Here is a 23,209-nt window from a genome sequence, read left to right as displayed (position 1 = left end):
CCGACAAGCTCATCACACTATCCTACGTCAGGAACATGTTGGAACTCACTAAAAGACTCCAATGACCACTTGGCATCAGAGTAGCACACAAACCCACGTCAACCCTACGACAACTGCTCACCCGAATAAAGACCCACTCCCCGCCATGGACAGGACCAATATCATCTACAAAATCCCCTGCAGAGAATGTGAGAACAGGAAGGAAACTAACAACTAGAGTACACGAGCACCAACTGGCGACAAAAAGTCACAACCAATATTGACTCATCTCAATTCACGTGGACAAGGATAACCACGACTTCGACTGGGACAGGCTAGGCAGAGACAAGCATGAGAATTCCTGGAACCATGACAATCCACGATGCATGCTCTTAATAACTACGTTGAACTCGACCACACGTACATTCCGCTACAAAGGAAAACTGGAAGTGAGGCAATCCATCTCAACAGACCCAGAGTTTAAAAACCAGGCGGAAAAACACATTGGTGCTTTCATCAGAGGCTGCACTGAGGATGTTACCAAGCTCTGTAACGAAATGTCTGCGAAACAGCAAACCAGCTTGGTGAGCCAACCAACCTCGATACCTCCTCCAAAAATAAAATGTGGGCTCTCACTGCATGTATATTATAGCTATGTTGGTTTTTGAAGCATTGTATCCCCATTATGAGATGCTTTAGAATATACTAAGGAAATAAAAGATGCTACAAACATCAAGATTCTTTTTCTCCATAAATCTGTGTTTAAAGAAATCTATTTGTTGATAAAAGGTTCTGTTACTTGAACTGTGTGCTTCAATTAATGTAAGCCAGGACAGATGAATTTTGATTTTCATGTTGTATCTATGACTTTGCTGATTTAATATTGCATATCACATGAATCAGTTGCCCCTGGTGAAGCCAACTGTTGGTGAATAAATATAGCTGTTTGAATCATACTTGACTAACTCCTGTGCCTAATTGTTAGAAAGATCTGCTTGCATCAGTCAGCATAACCTCTGCCTTATCTTTATACGCGTGCTCAATGTGTACATTACTAAATAATCATCTCGATGGCCCATACTCAATTTTTGGAGGTGCCATCCCTCATAAAAAATATTTAATCAAAGCAACATCCACCTCCTGTAGTTCAGCTCGACTCTATGGCACTACTTGCTTTGGCTCTCGAATTCCTTTCTCTGTCTTTTTGTTTCTTCTTTTTCTCTTTGAGGAGTTTGGACTTTATTTTTCCATTGTATGCAATTCAGTATTTTTCCAGCTGTCGTCCTTCCTCTGAGCAACTGCTAAATTTCTTTTTCATTAAAATTCTGGAATCCTTGCTGGTTAGCACTGGTAGGGGTAGCATTTTAAAATAGGCTGCAGACCATCAGAGAAGTCAGTTGCTATCTTTGCAAGGAAATTAGAGATGAGCAATTAATGCTGGATGGAAATCAAATTAGTGCTTCAGAGGATACACTGTGGTTTAAAGATGAAATCCTCTTGCTGATTTGAGTACCATGATTCAATTTTGATTGTGAGATTTTGCTATGTGCATAAGATTACAACAAAGCACTACTATTAAAGATTTTTGGTGTTGCTGAAAGGGGCCAAATTGATTGAAACACCAAGAGAGCACTTTGTTCTGCAGATGGAGCATGAGTATAAAACGTTTCATCTGAAGGGTAGCACCTCCAAAAAATACAGTGACCCCACAATGCTGCATACAAGTGTTTACCTAGTTAATGCGTTGAAGTCCTAAAGAGAATTTGTACCTGCATCATATTTGAAAATCCCATGAATTTAACTAAATCAAGCGGCACGTGCATTGGCGTATGCCTTTGTCATCTATAGCTTACTTTTATCATAGATATATATTGTGAAATACTTCAGCTTGTCAAGTTTCTGCATTTGAATTAAATTCATAATGAATTTAACGTCTATGTTATTCAAATCCATTCAAGTGCCTTATCTTCATAATTAAAATATCAATAAGCATTCTAGGACTAATTTGGTTTGAAAGGCAGAATTCTAGTAGGTACCAAAATGTATCTGCAAGCAATCAATATCATGTAAGGGGAAGTGGTTCCACTTCCTTTAGAAAGTAAGTGTTTCAACATTACTATTTCCCTTTCACAGACTCAAAATCTTCCCCATTCCTAGCTGTACTTTAGTCCAAGTCTCTGTTCTTGCACTTGATACATGCAACAAAACAGTGAGCGCATCTGTATTACAAATTATACCAATTAATTATTAATTGTATTAATAACTCTATTTCAGAGGGGTTTTTTCCTGTAATGTCATATCTTCAGGCCTAATTAGATTAGATGTAATTCTGCTTTTGGACATGTGTTTTAAAATAATCCGAACTATGTTAAGATTTACACTGGAAACCAATTTAAATTTATCACTTGGGCTTGTAATCTGTTGCATTTGTACTTCCTAGTAGCAATGTGTACTAATACACAGAACCTTTTGTAGGCAAAACGAATTTGTACATAAGTTGCATCATTTTCATTGATAAAATTGGGATAATGGAGTGTGGCAATTTCTTCTGTATTCTGACCACAACATGCTGACCAATCAGTGTACCAATAATGGGCATAACCGACCAGCATCTAATTCTCTCATGCTGTATAAATTGCTGTTTTTATTTCAAGTTTGTTTCTTGCATCCTGGTCCTGATGAATGCAAGATTAATGTCTGTAAAGTGTAAGCTTGGAGTGTGCACTAGTACAAGAAGCTAATACAAATACATTACAAAATGTACTTAAACAGCAAACAAAAGATCAAATTAACAGGGTCTATGTCCAATCCCATGTGTTTTGTACAGACTACAAGTACCCACTAGGCGTAATATCATTTCTTTTGCAATTATGCAGTTGAAATTTTAGCACAATCTGCATAGAACTTTTGTTAACAATGAATCTCTATGGTAATAGGATTATGCCATCAGCAGTTCTTTAATATTACCAAAATCTAAGGCATTTCAGTTTAAATCTGAAAAAAAAAACAATTTTTGTTATCACAAAATAAAAATTGTTTTATTAAAAAAAGTGCATGATTACTGTGACTAGACTTCGGATGGATCTGTTGTAGCTTTTGATCACTGATTACTTCAGTCGTATCTAGTGTATTTAAGAGTTTCCAAGGACTCAGTTGTTTTAATTGAATGCTGTAACTTGCACATAAAGTAGATAAATCAAATTTAGTGAGATATTCTAATTTAGGATTCATTCACCAATAAAGACCACAGTGGAATAAAAACTTTGCAAACCATCAATTCACGTTCATCAACTAGGGCAAACAATTTTTAAAAAAATAGAAACATGGAGCTAAACTACAGGACTTTGAACAAATCTAATAATTAAAGACTAGGTATTCGTAAGATGCTGTGGCCCATCAACAGCAGCAAAAGTGTACTCCAGCACAATCTGTAACCTGATGGCCCGGGATATCTCCCACTCAACTATTACCACCAAGCCAGGGGATCAATCTTCATTCAATAGAGTGTGCAGGAGGGCATGCGTAGAGCAGCACCAGGCATACCTGAAAATGAAGTGTCAACCTGGTGAAGCTACCAAATAGGACTACTCGTATACCAAACAACAGAAGCAGCAAGTGATAGACCTAAGCGATTCCACAACCAACAGATCAGATCTAAACTGTGCAATCCTGCCACATCCATTCGTGAATGAAAATAAACAACTCACTAGAGGAGAAGGCTTCACAAGTATCCCAGTTCTCAATGTTTGAAGAGCCCAGCACATCAGTGCAAAAAATATGGCTGATGCTTTTGCAGCAGTCTTCAGCCAGAAATGCCAAGTGGATGATCCATCTTGGCCACCTCCATTGGGCCCCAGCATGTTAGATTTCAGTCTTCAGCCAAATCAGTTTGCTCCATGTGTTATCCAGAAACAGTTGGAGGCACTGGATACTGCAAAGGCTATGGGCCTTGACGTGTGGCAGTAGTACTGAAGATTTGTCTTCAAGAACTTTGTGCTCCCAAAGCCAAGTTGTTCCAGTACAGTTACAACACTGGCATCTACCTGACAATGTGGAAAGTTGCCCAAGTATGCCCTGTACGTAAAAAGCAGGACAAATCCAACCCGGCCAATTACCGCCCCGTCCATCTGCTCTCAATCATCAGTAAATTGATGAAAGGTGTCATCAATAGCGCTATCAAGCAGCACCTGCTCAGTGACGCCCAGTTTGGGTTCCACCAGGGCCACTCAGCCTCTGACCTCATTACAGCCTTGATTTAAAAATGGACAAAAGAGTAGAATTCCAGAGATGAGGTGAGAGTGACAACCCTTGACATCAAGGCTGCTTTTGCCCTAGCAAAACTGAATCAATAGCTATCAGGAGGCAAACTGTCCGGGGGTTGAAGTCATACCTAACACATAAGACTTGTTTGTTGGAGGTCAGTCACCTCATGCCCAGGACATCTCTGCAGGAGTTCCTCACGGTGGTGTCCTGGCCCAACCATCTTCAGCTGCTTCATCAATGATCTTCCCTTCATCATAAGGCCAGAAGTGGGGATGTTCTTTGTGCAGTTATCAATGTTCACCATCATTCATGACTTCTCAGACATTGAAGCAGCCCATGTCCAAATGTAACAAGATCTGGACAATATTCCAGCTTGGCAAGTAACATTCGTGCCACAGAAATGCCAAGCTATGACCATCACCAGTAAGAGATAATCTAACCACCACCTCTCAACATTCAGTGGTGTTAATTTACGGAATACCCCACTATCAACATCCTGGGAGTTATCATCGATCAGAAACTCAATTAATTTCATCACAAACACAGTGGTCCAAGAGCAGGTCAGACGCTAGGAATATTGCAGCGAGTAACTCACCTTCTGACATCCCAAAGCCTGTCTACCATCTACAAGACACAAATCAGGAGTGTGATGGAATACTCCCCATTTGACTGGATGGGGCAGCCCCAACAACATTGAAGAAGCCTGACATTATCCAGGACAAAGCAACCCGCTTGATTGGCATTGCATCCATAAGTATCCAACACTGACACTTAGGAGCAGCAACGTGTACTATCTACAAGATGTACTGCAGAAATTCACTAAAGATCCTCAGACAGCACTGTCCGAATCCACGACCACTTTCATCTAGAAGGATAAGGGCAGCAGATGTTTGGGAGCACCATCACCATCAAGTTGCGCTGCAAGCCACTCACCATCTGACTTGGAAACACATCACCATTCCTTCACTGTTTCCGGGTCAAAATCCTGGAATTCCCTCCTTCACGGCATTGTAGGTCTATCTACAATAAGTAGATTGCAGTGGTTCAAAAAGGGGGCTCGCCACCACTGTCTGAAGGGCAACTAGGGGCGAGCAATAAATGCTGGCCAGCAGGTGATGCCCACATTCCACAAAAAAAATTTAAAAATTTGCAGTTGTTGATCCAGAAGTTTGGAAGGGACTTTTTGTTGTTGTTGACAACACTGCATTCTTTTTGTTTATGTCAGAATTAAGTAAAGTGATTTTATGAGCCCTGACAAATTAAACAGTTTCATCAAAAAAACCGCATGTTTAGTTAGGTATTATATGCACAAAAGTAAATATGCTCTCACAAGATTGTGTAGGAATGAATGGCTTCCTATGGTACAGCAACGATTCCATGATTCTGTGAAACCTTTCTATTGTTTTGTAATTACCTAATTTGTGTAAATAAAATTTTCGTGTTATGTCTCTACAAATATGTGAATTGTGTTTCCTACACTTGTGTACTTTTAATACCTTTAGATACTTAGCATGTTTAGCCTTCAAAAAATTTTCCAATCATCTGCCAGAACAGCATTACTTTCTTTTAGTACCATAGTAAAATAAGGGTTATGATCTAGCCTAACCGCTAACCTTGCTGACTGCTAGAATTCTATGCCAACTGGCAAATGTAAAATTGTTTAATTCTGCTCTTCAGCTACCAAACTTTAATGTCAGTGGGTAAATGTTAGTCAGTAGACTTACTTTGTGAAATTTATCAAAAGTTCTAAATGTAGTGAAAGAATAATCGACAAAAGTTTCTATTCATGAGGTTTGCTTAAAAATCTAATTTTTCATACCTCGTGATTTTTTTATTAACATTTGCAGTACCAACAATGGCTTTTGTGTTCTTTTGAGTTCTTTGAAATTCACTTTCTTCAATCCTTGACTGACTTTATTTGATATGATTTAGCACGTTGGTCTATCATAAAAGGATCTTACTGACTTGAAGAGCAAAGACCATCTAACATTTCTGTACATAATGTGTAATGATGTGAGAAAGCTTCTTAATTTTCGATTGGTGAAAAAGATACATGAGTCTTCATGGAGAAAAGTGATAGTTCACTAACACTGAATTAGGAAGTTTAGTCATGATGCTTTTTGTTGCAATGTCAGTATATATTGTGCAGTTTGTACACACAAAGCTGTTGATTACTGAAAGATAAATTGAAAAAGAATGGATGATACTTGTTTTGTTCTAGTTAAAAGTTTTTTTTTTTCATCTTCAGAGTTTGTGTTAAATTTGTCATGCTTTGACCCTTATTCTGTAATTGTTGATAGGTTGACCAAACCCAGAGCACTGGAGCAACATAGAGGTTACTTGTCATGTAGAAACTTTTGCATGCCCCATTAAATTTTGGCATTTTTTTCCAACTTTGTTTTTACCTGATTCATGCCTATTTTACTTTGATATCCATTGTATACCTTTGGTATTTTTAAGTCAAATGTGACACCAATTGGATCTCTAGTAAATAAACTTGTACAATGTTCCAGTCATGTTACTTAAATTGCAATCCAAGAAGACTACCTGTAGTTGTATAATAATTGAGGACAACATGGACAACAATTTAAAGTTAGTTGCTGAGAAACGTACCAGTCATTCACTGATGCTTGTAAGTTATGAAGCTTCTTTAAAAGCAACACACCTTGTAGGTTTTGATAGAAAGCTGAGTGGCAGAAGTTGGAGGTGTGACAACAGCAGAAGTTTTATTTATGCCTTTACCATGATCTATTGTTCCAAGACGTTTTTAAGAAACTTTATAAAAGGTTTTACACTGAGCCAAAAGGACATTTTATGCAACCTGTCAAAGGCTTGAAACCTGTTGATTACTGAGCAAATGCTTCACCATGCCTTTACTGGCTAACTTGCTACTGGTGTCACCCCTCTGCTAAATCTGTAACCATGGACAAATAGATGAGTGTGAAAAGACCTCACTGTCTGAAACTCAGCCTCTCACGGATTCTGAGGCCTTGCTTGGCTCCTTACTTCATGCTCTTCTCATCACATCCTGGCTCCCCTCCAAACATCCAAGCCCCACCCACCAAGATTACTACACAGATGCACTAAGAAGGAATGTTGGTTCGGGAAGGAATTCACTTGGGACCCAGGCATTTGATGTCACAGCCAGCAATGGTAGAGCAATTGAATTCAGGAGCGTTCAAGCAGCCAAAATTAGAGGGATGCAGTTATTTTAGTGGGTATAAAAATTGTAGGAGAATAAAGAGTTAGGGAGAGATGAGGCCCTGGAGGGACTTGAAAACAAAGATTAGAACTGTATAAATTGTACTTTAACTGAAACAGTGCAGATCAGCAAGCAAAGGGTGGAGAGCAAACCAGACGATACTTCATGCTCATGGATAGAATGTAGGAGGCCACCTTGGCGTACATTGGAATGTTCAGTGTTTTAGTGAAAATTTGTAGCTTGGGTTGTTGTTGGTTGGTTTGCCAAGCTGACTGGTTTTCATGCAAACATTTCGTCCCCCTTCTAAGGAGCGTCTCCAGTGCTGTCTAGCCTCCGTTGAAGCACTGCTGTTCCTTTCCGTTCTGAATTTATACGGTCCAGTCTGTCATGGCGGGTAGTTCTGTTCCTAATTTTGCTCGGTAGTAATATATAGATGGGGTCTGTTTCAACACATTTGCTTATGGCACCAGCAGTTGGAAACCAGGCTTCCAGGAATTCTCGTGCTTGTCTTAGTTTTGCTTGTCCTAGTACTGTTACGTTGCCCCAGTTAAACTGATGCCCTTCTTTGTTGGAGTGAAAAGAAATGAAGGAGAGTTGGTCGTGCCATTTTGCTGTGAGTTGGCGTATGTGTAACCTGGTGGCGAGTTTCCTGCCCGTCTGTCCTATGTATTGCTTCTTGTAGTTGCTGCAAGGTCACTTTACCAGGCACTCTGATACACGAAAGACTGCAATGAGAAAGACAAATATGAAATACAAAATAAACACTTGAGCAATCTTCATCCACGGAGTCACAAAACTGTCAAAACTCTAAAGTAGAAGTGAAAAAACAAATGGGTGTTTCCCTTGAGCTTAAAAAAGTTTGCACAAATCTCTAAGAAACTTGAGGACCCAATGTCCATCTTGCTGTGTCACAAATCAATCTAAAAAAAAATCCATTCATGGTGTACATAAATGAGTTAATTCCAAAACTATGCCTCAAAACTGATTTTAGAAAGAAGTAACCAGGACCACAGAAATACTTGTAGTTCATTATTAACTTCAGACACACAGAAAACCCACAGGTGATTAACTCAAAAATCAAAATCCCAGTCTGAGAATAAATGATATTAAATATATATCTCTAAATCAGCTTACACCCTATCCCTGATGTAACACCAGATCACTAATGTTTAAACTTTGTGCTGGCGTGTACCCATGAAATGTAGTTAACTCATAAAACTTAAACCCATAATCTCAAAAATATATTGTATAATGTCATTATCAGAATACATTTCATTAATGGAGAAGCTATCACTATTTTATTACCTTAAGATTATATTATGAAGAGACTTTTTATTCACTCATAGCCCGGAAAGATAATTACCCGACTGTTTGTTTGCAGGTTCAGGCGATTCTGGTGAACATATTTGGTGGCATTATGCGTTGCGATATAATTGCTCAAGGGATCATTACTGCCGTTTCAGATCTGCACATGAAAATTCCCATTGTTGTTCGATTGCAAGGTAAGATTATCAATAAATTTCAAAGCCTTGGTAATTAGTATGTATCAGAAACACTGAGAAACATTTAAGAACAGTTTCTTCCCCACTGTTTTCTGATTTATGATTGGACCTCATATATTAGAGTTGATCTTTCCCTGCATCTTGTCTGTAGCTGTAACAAAATACTTTGCATTGAGAGATAGTAAGAACTGCCGATGCTGGAGCCAGAGATATCACAGTGTGGAGCTGGAGGAGCACAGCAGGCCAGGCAGCATCGGAGGATCATCACTGTCCACCCTATCTAATCCTCTGATCGTTTGTATGTCTCTATTAAATCCCCTCTTAGCCTCCTTCTCTCCAATGAGAACAGACCCAAGTCCCTCAGCCTTTCTTCATAGGGCCTGCGCTCTAGATCAGGCAACATCCTGGTAAATCTCCTCTGCACCTTTTCCAATGCTTCCACATCCTCCCAGTAATGGGGGGACCAAAACTGCACGCAATATTCCGAATGAGGCCGCACTAGCGTTTTGTACATTTGCAGCATGACATCATGGCTCCGGAACTCAATCCCTCTACCAATAAAACCTAACACGCCGTAAGCCGCCTTAGCAGCACTACGAACCTGGGTGGCAACTTTCAGGGATAAATGTACATGGACACCAAGATCCCTCTGCACATCCACACTACCAAGAATCTTTCCATTGACCCAGTATTCTGCCTTCCTATTATTCTTCCCAAAGTGAATCATCTCACGTTTATCCGCATTGAACTCCATTTGCCACATTTCAGCCCAGTTCTGCAGTTTATCCAAGTCTGCCTGCAACCTGCATCATTCTTCCACACTGTCCACCACTCCACCGACTTTAGTGTCATCGGCAAACTTACTAACCCATCCACCTATGCCTGCATCCAAGTCATTTATAAAAATGACAAACAGCAGTGATCCCAAAACAGATCCTTGAGGCACACCACGAGTGACCTGACTCCTGGCTGAAATATCTTCCATCAACTACCCCTACTATCCTGTTGCAAGATTCTCTTCATAATATCCCATCCAATGTAGGGTCTGCAAGACCTAATTTGTGCCATTTTTGCGAGCAGTCTCTCTGGTTTCCTAACCCACCTTCTCACTACTAATATTTCATATTGTGGCTTCTGGGAGAAAAGAGTTAAATACACAACAGTTGGGGACCCAATTACCCTCATTAAATTTTTGTTAAGTAGCTGGTTACAATTTTAAGTGCAATCAAGCTTTTACATGAATAATAAAAATGTCTATAATGATCATCTGTCACTCCTAGCTCTCAAATATCTGAAGGTTATTGTATATGGGGCTATAATATTCAAAAGTATCATGGCCCTGAACTACTGGAATTAAACAATTGAGGAATATTTAGGCTGATATGTCAGGTAAATAATACTGATGCAATTAAGATAGGCACAAAGTTCAAACAGATATACCCTTGAAGACCATAACTATTTTTTTGACCTATTAGTTAGCTTTTTGGAAAACCTTGAGGACTTGATGAGATGTTACAAAAAGGCAAATTATTTCTTTTGACAAGATCATACAGCTACAAGTTAAAGTATATTTATTGTGTTTTGTTATTACTTTATGTAGTTATTTCTTAGTGTGACTAATTTTGTCATAAAAATGAACGTGTTAACCGTTATAATAGTGTACAGATTTTGTGGGTGCCATATTATAAAGGAATACTGAATTTATTGAAAGAATGCAGAATAGGGCAACCAGAATGGTTAAGAGTTTGGTAAAATTGGATCATGAGTAATAATTACTAAATTGAGCATATTCTCATTAGAAGAAATAAGGCTGAGAAATGTAGTGACTCCTGTTTTGATGATTCTGAAGAGACTAGATCGTGTAGACCAGAATAACTTTTCGCCTTGTTTAGAACAATCAATCCACAGGGCATGGCCCAAGATTAAAGTTCAAAGCGAATATGAGAAAACACTGTTTCAGTCCAGATATGGTAAATCTTATAGTGCAGGCCCCCTGGACAAATCGTGGAATCAGGTGGTATTGATGCATTAAAATGCAAATTAGCTAGATTTATATCAGTGAGTAATATTTTGTAATAGTGTATGAGTAACTTGAGCCAAAATGTGCTAATTGTATCATCCTTGGGTGTAGAACAAATGATTTTAGATCTACATTCCCCAAAGCTTTTCAGCAGAAAATTTTCATCCCCTCACTTATTGCACTTTAGATGATGGAGATTCATTGTAACAGCACTCAATGCCACCATTAATATTGTATTGATTGCAATTAGTAGAAAAGGAGCAGATGAACTGAATGGAACTTAGTCTTTCCATGTCTAGAAATTTGATGTTCTCTTATTCTATTATAGAAATGAAACAGTGGCCATTCAAGTAATCTTAAAAACATTGCCTGTCTTTAGACGCAGGAATAGAAGCTGTACTTTTTACCTGTTCCATCTGCAGAAGTTATGTTCAAAACTAATTTTGTAGCGTGTGAAATTGAAAAACAATCTCTTGATATCTGGCATTTATTGCTCATCCTTAATTGGCCTTGAAGAGATGATGCTGAACTGCACCTTTGGATTTTGATTAAAACTGCATGAAATACTGCAGTTTTGTACACTATTTGTGACATTTCACAATGACAAAATGTTTGCAAAATGAAGGTGTACTCTCATCTTTTGAATACCTTATAGTTTGTCTTATTTTCCAAATTGCATTTCAGTTATTACAGATCTAATTTTCTGGAAATTTGCAGTGATGTATTAATATTTCTTGAGCATTTTGAAGCCTAGAGGCATCTAAGCTGTTATCTTTATTGATCAGATAACTGCAGACCAAAATACATTGATTAGTGTGATTATTTGTTCTGATTGTTGGCATTAATAGATTTTGATATTCATATGTGGAAGTTATCCACAGTTAAACAGTAGTATGAAAAGACCAACAAATGTTCAACTCATTAAATCAGCAAATAAGAAAATAGCATAAATGAAACATTTGCAGAGTCTGAAATGAAACAATGGTTATGCATGTGGTCTGAAGACATTGCCTTGTTACCCACAGGAATAAAAGCTGTACTGTTTAGTTGACTTCAGAGTTTTCTTTGGACCTTAGGGCCAAAACACAGGTAACCTTAGTTTAGGTTTTCAATGCAAACCCAAACTTTCCAATCAGAAAAGATTTTCTTCAGAGCACTTTGCCAATTTGTATGATTTTTCTCACTTTCAAAGCTTTGGACTTGTTCAGCTAACCCTTCTTAATACTTTTCCTCTTTCCATCAATTCATCCGGTTCATGCCATTTCTGTGAGAAAATAGAGTATGCAGCAGTCCGTCAGTTTTTGGTTTATGGTTATGAGCTATTCTTTAATTTCTATCATTAAATAATGTTAACTAATTGAGGCAAGTTTAGGCTTTGAATTTGAAGTTGGAAAAAGAAGGCACTCATCCCTTTATGTGTGTGCCAGTCAATAAAAAGCTATCCAGATTGATCACCAATTCTGCGCTTTTTGATCCATTCTTTTGTGGGTCCTGGTACTCCAGGGGGTTTTTTATTCATTTTTTTTACATTTCTTTCCATTACCCCTTCAGGTTGAGTTTTAGACCCCACTGCCCGAATAGAGCACAGATTTATTCACAGTACCTCCATCTAACAAATTCAAGTATATGCCCCCTGGTATTCATAGAATCAGGAATCATAGAATTCCTACCGTGTGGAAACAGGCCCTTCAGCCCAACAAGTCCACACCAACCCTTGGAACATCCTACCCAGACCCATTCCCCTTTGACCCACATACCCCTGAACTATACAGGCAATTTAGCATGGCCAATCCACCTAGCCTGCCCATCTTTGGACTATGAGAGGAAACGGGAGCATCGGGAGGAAACCCGTGCAGTCATGGGGAGAATGTTCAAACTCCACACAGACAGTCACCCAAGGCTGGAATCGAACCTGGGTTCCTAGCGCTGTGAAGCTGCAGTGCTAATGACTGAGCCACCGTGCTGCCCTGTATTGACTGCTTACCTAGAGGAAATAGGCCCTCTTTAAATTTATACACCTTAATTAAATCTCCCCTCAGCTTCCCCTGTTTCAAAGAAAACGAGCCTGGCCCATCCAGTCCTTCCTCATTGTTTAAAAAAAAATTCTGTCCTTCTGACAACATGCTTGCAAATCTGCTTTGTGCCCTGTTCAGTATGATCACATCCTACCTGTGATGCAATGATCAGAATTATGCTCTAGCAATAGTCTAAGTATAACCCCCTTGTTCTTATTGTCTGTGGCTTGGTTAGTAAAGGAAAGTATCCTGTATGTCAGCTTAACCCCTTCATTGATCTGTCTTGTTACCTTCAGAGATCTGTGAACATAGACACCAACGTTGTCTGCCTATTCTCCCTTTTACTGTTCATTCCTTTACCTTGTGCACCTTCCATAAATGCATTACCTCACATTGCTGCAGATGGAATTTCCTTGTCACTTCTATGGCCATCTAACCAGTTCGTTTTATAACTGTCAGGAGTCAGTGGCTTCCTGCCTTGCTTAACCACACAAGCAATTTTTATTTCATCTTGATCTTGTGATTATGTACCATTTTTTAAAAAGGAATCTAGTTCTTAGCCCTGTAGATCTTGTTGAAAATTGTCTTCCAGCCTCAAAACTATTCTTCGACCATTACCTTTTGCTTGCTATCACTAAAGTCACTTTTGGATCTCATTTTCCACCTACCTTTGGATTCTATAGCATTTTACTTTTCTGATAGTCTCTCTGCTCTAGGTACACTGAGGGGTTCAGGTACATAATTCTTTGATATTTGTATCACAGGTAGACAGAGTGGTTAAGAAGGCATTTAGCATGCTTGCCTTCATTGATCAGACCTTTAAGTTAGGAGTTGGAATGTCATGTTGCGGTTATACAGGATGTTGGTGAGGCTTCTTCTTGAGTACTGTGTAAGTTCTAGCCACCCTGTTATAGAAAAGATATTATTAACCTGGAGAGGGATCAGTAAAGATTTACCAGGATGTTGTTAACAGTAGAAGTTTTGAGGTATAAAATAGACTGGAAAGGTTGGGATCTTTTTCACTGGAGTGTAGGATGTCGAGGGATGACCTTACTGCTGTTTACAAAGTCATGAGGGCCATAGATAAGGCGACTGACAGGGATCTTTTTCCCTAGGGTAGTGGAATACAAAACTAGGGACCATATTTTTAAGGTGAGAAGAGAAGGATTTAAAAAGGATTTGAGGGGCATTTTTTTTTTAAAAAACAGAGTGGTTTGTGTGTGGAATAGACTGTCAGAGATTGTGGTGGGAGGCATTTGGATAAGTTCATGAATAGGAAAGGTTTGGAGGGATATGAGCCAAGTGCCGGCATGTGGGACTAGTTCAGTTTGAGAACATGATCAGCGTAGACTGAAGGGTCTGTTTGCATGCTTAATGACTCTGACTATGTACCTTAAGACACAGAGACTATTATTGACATTTTTATTACCAAGGTAATAATTTTGCTAAAATCATGTGGACTGTATCAAATACACCACCTCCATCAATCCATCATGCTCCCAAGAGGAACTCAAACAGTTCAGCCATTTCACCAACACCTTCCACCCGAACCTTCAGATCACCTGGACCATCTCCAACACATCCCTCACCTTCCTGGACCTTTCTGTTACCATCTCAGGCAACCACCTACAAACCAATGTCCATTCCAAGCCCACCGACTCCCACAGTTACCTGGATTACACCTCTTCCGACCTTCCTGCAAAAATTCCATCCCCTATTCCCAATTCCTTCGCCTCCGCCATATCTGCTCCCATGATGAGGCATTCCACTCCCACACATCCCAGATGTCCTCATTCTTCAAGGACCGCAGCTCCCCCCCGCAGTGGTCGAGAACACCCTCAACCGTGTTTTCCGCAACTCATCCCTCACACCCCGCCCTGCAATAACCGCCAAAAGAGAATACCCCTAGTCCTCACATACCACCCCACCAACCTCCAGATACAAGGCATCATCCTCCGACACTTCCGCCATCTACAATCCGACCCCACCACCAAAGACATTTTTCCAACCCCACCCTTGTCTGCCTTCCAGAGAGATCACACTCTCTGTGTGACTTCCTTGTCGGCTCTACACTCCCCTCCAGCCCCACCACACCCAGCACTTTCCCCTGCAACCGCAGGAAATGCTACACCTGCCCCCACTCCTCCTCCCTCACCCCCATCCCAGGCCCCAAGGTGACTTTCCACATCAAGCAGATGTTCACCTGCACATCCGCCAATGTGGTATACTGCATCCGCTGTACCCGTGAGGTTGGGGTTGGAGCGGAGGGCTGCCAGTTCTGCGGGGGAGAGGTTGGAGTGGTGAGAGGGGGTGGAGAGGTTGAGGCGGCTAATGTCTCGACGGCAGTTGGAGATGAAGAGGTCGAGGGAGGGTAGGAGAGGTTTTTCTGCGGGTTTGAAGTTTCACTCCCGCACATCCCAGATGTCCAAGTTCTTCAAGGACCGCAACTTTCCCCTCACAGTGGTCGAGAACGCCCTTGACCGCGTCTCCCGCATTTCCCACTACACATCCCTCACACTCCGCCCCCGCCACAACCACCCAAAGAGGATCCCCCTCGTTCTCACACACCACCCCACCAACCTCCAGATACAACACATCATCCTCCGACACTTCTGCCATCCACAATCCAACCCCACCACCCAAGACATTTTTCTATTCCCACCCTTGTCTGCCTTCTGGAGAGACCACTCTCTCCGTGACTCCCTTGTTCGCTCCACACTGCCCTCCAACCCCACTACATCCAGCATCTTCCCCTGCAACCGCAGGAAGTACTACACTTGCCCCCACACCACCTCCCTCACCCCCATCCCAGGCCTCAAGATGACTTTCCATATTAAGCAGAGGTTCACCTGCACATCTGCCATTTTAACTCACTCTCCCATTCTTTAGATGGCATGTCCATCATGGGCCTCCTGCAGTGCCACAGTGATGCCACCCGAAGGTTGCAGGAACAGCAACTCATATTCCGCTTGGGAACCCTGCAGCCCAACGGTATCAATGTGGACTTCACCATAATCTCCCCTTCCCCCACCGCATCCCAAAACCAGCCCAGTTCGTCCCCTCCCCCCACTGCATCCCAAAACCAGCCCAGTTCATCTCCTCCCCTCCCCCCACTGCATTCACACAACCAGCCCAGCTCATCCCCTCCCCCCACTGCTTCCCAAAACCAGCCCAGCCTGTCTCTGCCTCCCTAACCTATTCTTCCTCTCACCCATCCCTTCCTCCCACCCCAAGCCGCACCTCCATCTCCTACCTACTAACCTCATCCCACCTCCTTGACCTGTCCGTCTTCCCTGGACTGACCTATCCCCTCCCTACCTCCCCACCTATACTCTCCTCTCCACCTATTTTCTTATCTCTCCATCTTCGGTCCGCCTCCCCCTGTCTCCCTTTTTATTCCAGAACCCTCACCCCATCCCCCTCTCAGATGAAGGGTCTAGGCCCGGAAACATCAGCTTTTGTGCTCCTGAGATGCTGCTTGGCCTGCTGTGTTCATCCAGCTTCACACTTTATTATCGTAGTTTGAAAAGATTCCCGTTATCCATTTAGATTGCATCTGCATAGGTCCTGTGAAATAGAATGGTTGCACCAAGATACAGTTCATTGCTTTCTTTCCTTTTTCTCTATCCCCGGGTGGGAAAAAAAACATCGGGTTAGCTGAACTAATAATTAATAATTGATTAGTACACTGGCAAAGCTAGGCCAGCAATGAAGCTGGCGATATGTTAATGGGACTTGTTGTCCACACGTGAGTGTTCCATGAGAGCGTGTCATTGGGGAAAATGCAAAAAATGAGAAGAGTGATGCATTGAAAAGTCTTGGTGCCAGTTATCAATTGGGGATTTTATTGTAAAAGGTATACTGTTTTTTTAATAAAAGCATTTTACTGTTTCAATTTTGTTGGATTGTTTATCATTCAGGCACACGTGTTGATGATGCAAAAGCACTAATTGCTGCGAGCAGCTTGAAGATCCTTGCTTGTGATGACTTGGATGATGCAGCTCGAATGGTAAAACTCATTGTTAAGCTTGTTAAATTGCCAATGACTACAGAATGAACCGGTCACCAGGGACACATGTGGTTCTTCCCACCAACGCCATCACCATACTAAGCCCTCCAGCAGAGTCATGCAATATCTTGTGGGGAAACTAGGATATCACCAAGAAATTATAGGAGTCAATTTTAGCATTGTAAACCCATGCAATTCTCCTGAACTGCACATTAAACAACAAATTGATACAACCAGCAAAATGCATGAACATAATCTAAACAAATTAAAGTGACCTGTTAGTTTCAATTTGCTTTTCAAGAAATGTGTCATCACTTTATTTATGAAACGTATGTCTAAGGAATCACTACATTTTTATTTGTCCTTCCCCCAAACAGGTTGTAAAACTTTCAGAAATTGTTTCACTCGCCAAAGAAGCTCAAGTTAATGTGAATTTCCAGCTCCCAATCTGATCATGATGCTTCAACCTCACATCTAAAGGCTTTTCTGGAAAGAGTTATGGAATAGCTATTTATTTTTCATGTGCTTCTGTTTCTTGAAAATGATGGCTGAATAAAACAAATGTATGTGTTTAGCTGCTTGCAGTTATTTATTAGCTTATTCTTTGAAACACAAAAACACATTAAAAGACACAAGATTGCTCATTACAGTCTTACAAAGGCAATATTAAATTGCCAACATTTCTCCTCAGTCGGTAGTTAGAAAATAATTCAAAGGACTGGCACTATACATTTATAGTGATTACTTAAGAACAGATACATCTTTATCTTATTCATGCAGCTATGATCCATATGTTAAGTGATATAGCTGGGTTTTGAACAGCTTTCATCATTGATTTCTGCTGTACAAGTAGAGGCTAGCAATTAACGTAGACTAAAATTGAAAAATTGTGTTGATATAATGAAGAACAGAATATCTTGGGAATGCTTTAAGTGATTAGTCTGCAAAATCTCTCAACATTAATGTCTAGATTCTAGTTCTTTTCACGCAATTACAGTGCTGGGCTTCCGCAGTCCCCCCTCTGTGCCTTAGTTTTACTTGGGTAAATCCAAATTTGTGATACTGTAATGCTTAATTAATTGGATTTTTAAAAAAAAACTTTGATTCTGCTTTTGTGAAGCATACAGGGAATGAGGCCCATGTGTATTTTTGACCACGAGGTTACACTACACAAAACAATGTACGTATCACTTAAACTTAAAGATTCTATTACCTGAGCTTTTCATAAATTCCCTACTGTTATCAGTGAATAATGTTTTCAATCTCAAACAGTAGTAGCTACATTTTGACTGAGCCTAATAAACAGCAGTTATTCTTTGTACATAATCCTCATTGTTTTTGCCTGTATGTGAATTTAAAAAGCAGCATTAGCTTCCCCATCTGGTCATCTGAAATGTGGTTATAACTAGGGAGTAGAAACTTCTCTCTCTCTCTCGCTGTCTCTCTCTCCCTTAACAAGTTTAGATCCTTGGACAGTTCTAGCTTCCAAGACCAGCTACACCATCCTTCACTATCTCATGAACCAAAATTCAAACTATTAAAATGAAACAGCTTTGCATATAAATTATGAGTTACCATAATTTTTCACATGTCACTATATACTGACAATGGGTTTATAAACACCTATTGAAATTTTTCATTTTTAACAGGAACACTTTACAAAAGTTATATTATGTATCAGGATACTTTACAAGAAGAGTTTAGTTTTGAAAAAAAAATCACCCAGTTGCAAAATGAACTGAATGAGAGGCTGTGTCACCTGTGGTTTTTCACCCTCTGTGTCTGATTCAAAGAAAATACTTTAAAACTAAAATTAATTAACTGTCAGATTGACGGCAGAGAAAGAAATTGTGATTTGAGACTTCAGTCTACTGATAGTAAGTGAAATTTACTATAACTTAGAAACCACATCCCTCTTGACAAATTTGTGATGGGAGTTGATCAAACTTTGTTGTGTATAAAAGGGCGCACAACCATGGCATGTAAATGGCAATAGAGATACAAATCAGTCATGATCTAGTTGAATTTGGAACATTCATTGACTAGAGCTTGCTTATCCTATAGCTGAGAGGGGCAAGAAGACAAAATAATGGGACTTCTCCCTTGTGTCATCAGTTGTTGGAATAGTCATAATGTTTTTTTAAACTTCAGAATGTCGAAATGTGGTCTTCATTACTGTGTTAGAATTTAGGTGGGTGTCTCTATCCCAATTACCATTAGTTCCACTGTACAACATTGGGAATCATAGAAAAAATTGCCTTGCTTATTATGGGAGCAGCTCTGGTCATGCAGATTTCAGCAAATGGTGATAAAAGTCTTGGTGTTTGGATTATCTGTCATATTTGCCTGATTGAAAAATTTGGAGCAAAAAATAAACAGTAAACTGTGTCTGACTCACTGAGAATTAGACAATTGTGATGTCGTTAATGCAAAAAGTGAAAATGCCAGCTTAAGATGAAATGTAGACTTGCCATCTCAGATTCAGTTTGGTTTAAACCTCACTGCTGGTTTGTGTGCCTGTGATTAGCGTTATTTTGTTGTCTCAGTGACACTTAATGATTTTAGTCTCAAAATGCTACATAGCAAAGCAAAATTTTGAATATTGAAGATCAATTTGTGGTTTACAGATTGCCAATGTAGCCAAATTACAAATTGATTCCAGTTAATGGTTTTCAGGTGCCTTTAAAATTTGTGTACATAATACGTATTCAAAGGCGGTTCAGTAAATATGTAATTGTGTCAGAAAAAGAAGTTACCAGTATAGATTTTGTTTAATAATATTTGATCACAGTTTTAATGCTACCCTTCATAAAACTAACGGTAGAAGTGTGGGAAAATTTTTGGAGTAGCCAGGTTTGTGCAAATGTTCACATTTATATAACTAGCTAATTTCCTGAGATCATCCTTTTGCATTTTTCCACAATCTCAGTTCATTCCCCTGCAGCATGGAAATTCAGGATCCTGCCTCACGTTTAATGGTGTGAAAATGTATTTTCTTTACATTTTGAAATTACAGTGCTGGTTGAAATTGATAATACTTCCAGGCAAAGCTGACACCAAGCTGAGTAAATGCACAATCTCAAGATATTTATTGTGAAATGACAGATGAATCATGAGTATATTAATAAAAGTCCTAATTTGAAAAATAAGGACCATTTGATTTTGTAAATACTCTCGTGTAATTTAGAAAGATAAGAAAAGCGAACCTGAAGCACTATTTTGTTATCTTGTGATTTAGAAACTTACTGGCATGGTGACACTGTTTGCCAAACACAGCCTGTCCTTAAGGCTTCAGTTTGAATTGTGTCCATTGTAATTGCTATTTACAGGTGACCAAGGATGGTCTATCTGAGGCAGTTCAGAATGTGAATATTACCAGCAACAGTTTAGTAATCCTGGCATAAAAATGCTGTGGCCATGTTTCACAAGCATGAAAATAAAATCCATAACCATGAGAAGACCACACACACAATCATTCCTCAACATAAAATATTTTTTCTTTTGACAATGTGTAGAAAAAAAAGTCTTGTGAAAGCTTAAGTAAAACCAAAGCTTCAGTTTCTCATCACCTGTTTCCCTTGTTGAAAATGTACATTTTTGAATTAGTAATAGCAGTAGGGGAGAGCATTCTTCATGCTTGAGAGATAGCCGCATGAATATATATATTATAAAATTGCTGTCCCTTACCCTATCTGCTCCTTTGAATGTAATGACTTTTCTCCAGTGTTTCCAAACTTGGTGATTCATTTTGGAAGAGCAAACTTGAAAGCTGAATACAGGGTTAACAGAAAGATTCTTGGCAATGTGGAGGAGCAGAGGGATCTTGGGATTCATGTTCACAGTTTTTTGAAAGCTGCTACACAGGTGGATAAGAGTTGTTTAAAAAGGCGTCTGGTTTGTTAGCTTTCATTAATAGAGGGATTGAGTTCAAGGGCTGTGAAGTTATGCTCCAGCTATACAAAAGTCTGGTTCATCCACATCTGGAGTATTGTGTCCAGTTCTGGTCGCCTCATTACAGGAAAGATGTGGAAGCATTGGAAAAGGTGCAGAGGAGATTTACCAGGATGTTGCCTGGAATGGAGGGAAGTCTTACGAGTAAAGGTTGAGAGCACTAGGGCTTTTCTCTTTAGAACAACAAAGGATGAGATAGGTCTACAGAATGATCAGAGGCATAGATAGAGTAGACAGCCAGAGACTTTTTCCTAGGGTGGAGGTAGTGATTACAGGGGAGCATAGTTTTAAAGTGAGTGGAAGTAAATATAGGGGAGACGCAAGAGGTGGGCTCTTTATTCAGAGAGTGGTTGAGGCATGGAATGCATTGTCGGGGAGGGTAGTGGAGTTGGCCTCATTAGGGGCATTTAAGCAGCTATTAGATAGGCATATGGATGATATTATAAAGGTGGGGTGGAGGTTAGATAAACCTTAAAATTAGAGTAGAAGTTCGGCACAATATCATGGTCTGAAGCGACTGTACTGTGCTGTTCTATGTTCTGTGTACCTCAAGTCACTGGCCCCACTGTCACCAAATCTCAATGTCAACATTTCAGGTCCCTTCACCTAGTTTTGCTAAAATTGGAGACCATTTGTAGTGTGGATAAACCCAACTCCCTCCATTTCAACTTAGAGTTAGTTGCCACCGACTCGTACGTACTGTATAAAATCCCACTTTTGTTTTCAGCCTTATTAAAATGTGGTGCATATATTCAGATGCTGATATATTAATGGAAGGTTATGGAATTCAAATTTCAAAGCAGCCATAACATTCTTAACACTTGTAAAAATGAAATGCACTAACAGAAAATGTCATTGATTTTTGCTTCAAATGCACTTACAAATATCACAACTAATCAAATAAAAACCGAAATAACTGGGGATGCTGTAAATCAGCAACAAAAACAGAAGTTGCTGGAAAAGCTCAGCAGGTCTGGCAGCGTCTGTTTTAAAAAAAGTCAAAATTAACATTTTGGGTCCCAACTAATCAAATGTTTTCCTTTGGAATGAATGATAACACTTGTGTGTATCGAAGAGCTTGTAAGCATCTTATACAGTGAGTAATGCTTATTGGCTCAAAAGCAAAATATCTCTCCAAAGATATCCAGAAGTTTTCACTTAAGGCATCAAAAACTCTCACTGGCATCAATTAACATTGAATACAATTGGCTATCTACTCATTGAAAAAGGCTAAATAAAAAAGCACAACAAGGAAATTGAAGATATGAAAGATGTAAAATTATTAATCTTATAGTGACGAAAAAATATCTATTGGCAAAGATCTAGTTGCACAAGCAACTAAACCACACATGCAATAATATATGAAAATGAGAGCCAAAGGGTGCAGACCATCAAAACAAGAATAATAAAAAGTATCCAAAGCGCAGATCACCATTCGGTCTACAGCTACCTTCCTCTAGTAATGTGGTCAGAATGAAAGTGATGCATGGTTGTCAGCTATTATTGTAAGCTGCAAATCTCTGACTCACTCACCACTGAAATTTTGTGGTATTGTCTCATGAACCCAGCAAAGATGATACGTTACATAAAAAGAAACTAACAACTCTGCATATTGGAAATCTTAAAAAAAGCAAAATGCTGGAGAAACTCGACAGGTTTTGCAGCACCTATGGAGAGAAAGCAGGCAATGTTTCATGACCAGTGCCCCTTCAGAATGGATACTAGCTAGGAAATTGTGGTATTTATGCTGACAACAGGGGATGTAGCCAGAGATGCAGTAGGTGGAGATAGGGCAAGATGGGTGGGGAAAGGGATGGATGGCAAACTAGGGGGAGAAAAAGATAATGTGTATTGTTTGTGGTCAACTCGCGAGAAAACAGGCCATCAGAGGAGTCCAAAAGATATCAATGCAAGCTCGACTGGTGAATAAGGCAATTATGCGAAAATATGTAGAAATCTGAGAATAACTGCCTTAAAATTCAAGGCTTCACTACACGGACACCTTGTCACAACCTAGAAAAGATATCGCCAAAGGCTCAGATGAAACTGTCAGACACCCTGCACCTCTTGTTGCCTTTCAGCTATTTCTCTTTGATACACTTTCAACTCAGGGTCAGACAGTATGCAGGCAATCCCTTTGGTCCAACTTGTGCACATTGACTAGATATCCTAAACTGATCAGGACCCATTTACCAGCATTTGGCTCATATCTCTCTAAGCCCTTCCTACTCACGTACACAGCCAGATGCCTTTTTAGAGATAATGGGA

The 23,209-nt window shown here is 39.8% G+C and overlaps 1 protein-coding gene across 1 annotated transcript in view; it reads left to right on the top strand.

Moving 5' to 3' along the window:
* LOC125458862 (succinate--CoA ligase [ADP-forming] subunit beta, mitochondrial-like) overlaps positions 1-17,564 on the top strand; it is a 75,254-nt gene extending 57,690 nt beyond the window's left edge. Inside the window, exons 9-11 of the mRNA XM_048544622.2 lie at positions 8,826-8,946; positions 16,902-16,990; positions 17,368-17,564. Coding sequence (XP_048400579.1) covers positions 8,826-8,946; positions 16,902-16,990; positions 17,368-17,442 — 285 coding nt within the window. The 3' untranslated portion in view covers positions 17,443-17,564. The remainder of the gene's footprint in view (positions 1-8,825; positions 8,947-16,901; positions 16,991-17,367) is intronic.
* Positions 17,565-23,209: the final 5,645 nt, after the last annotated feature.

The sequence above is a fragment of the Stegostoma tigrinum genome, chromosome 15 (genome assembly GCF_030684315.1).
Source record: "Stegostoma tigrinum isolate sSteTig4 chromosome 15, sSteTig4.hap1, whole genome shotgun sequence".
Taxonomy (NCBI): domain Eukaryota; kingdom Metazoa; phylum Chordata; class Chondrichthyes; order Orectolobiformes; family Stegostomatidae; genus Stegostoma; species Stegostoma tigrinum.
This window is presented reverse-complemented; position numbering and strand designations above follow the sequence as displayed.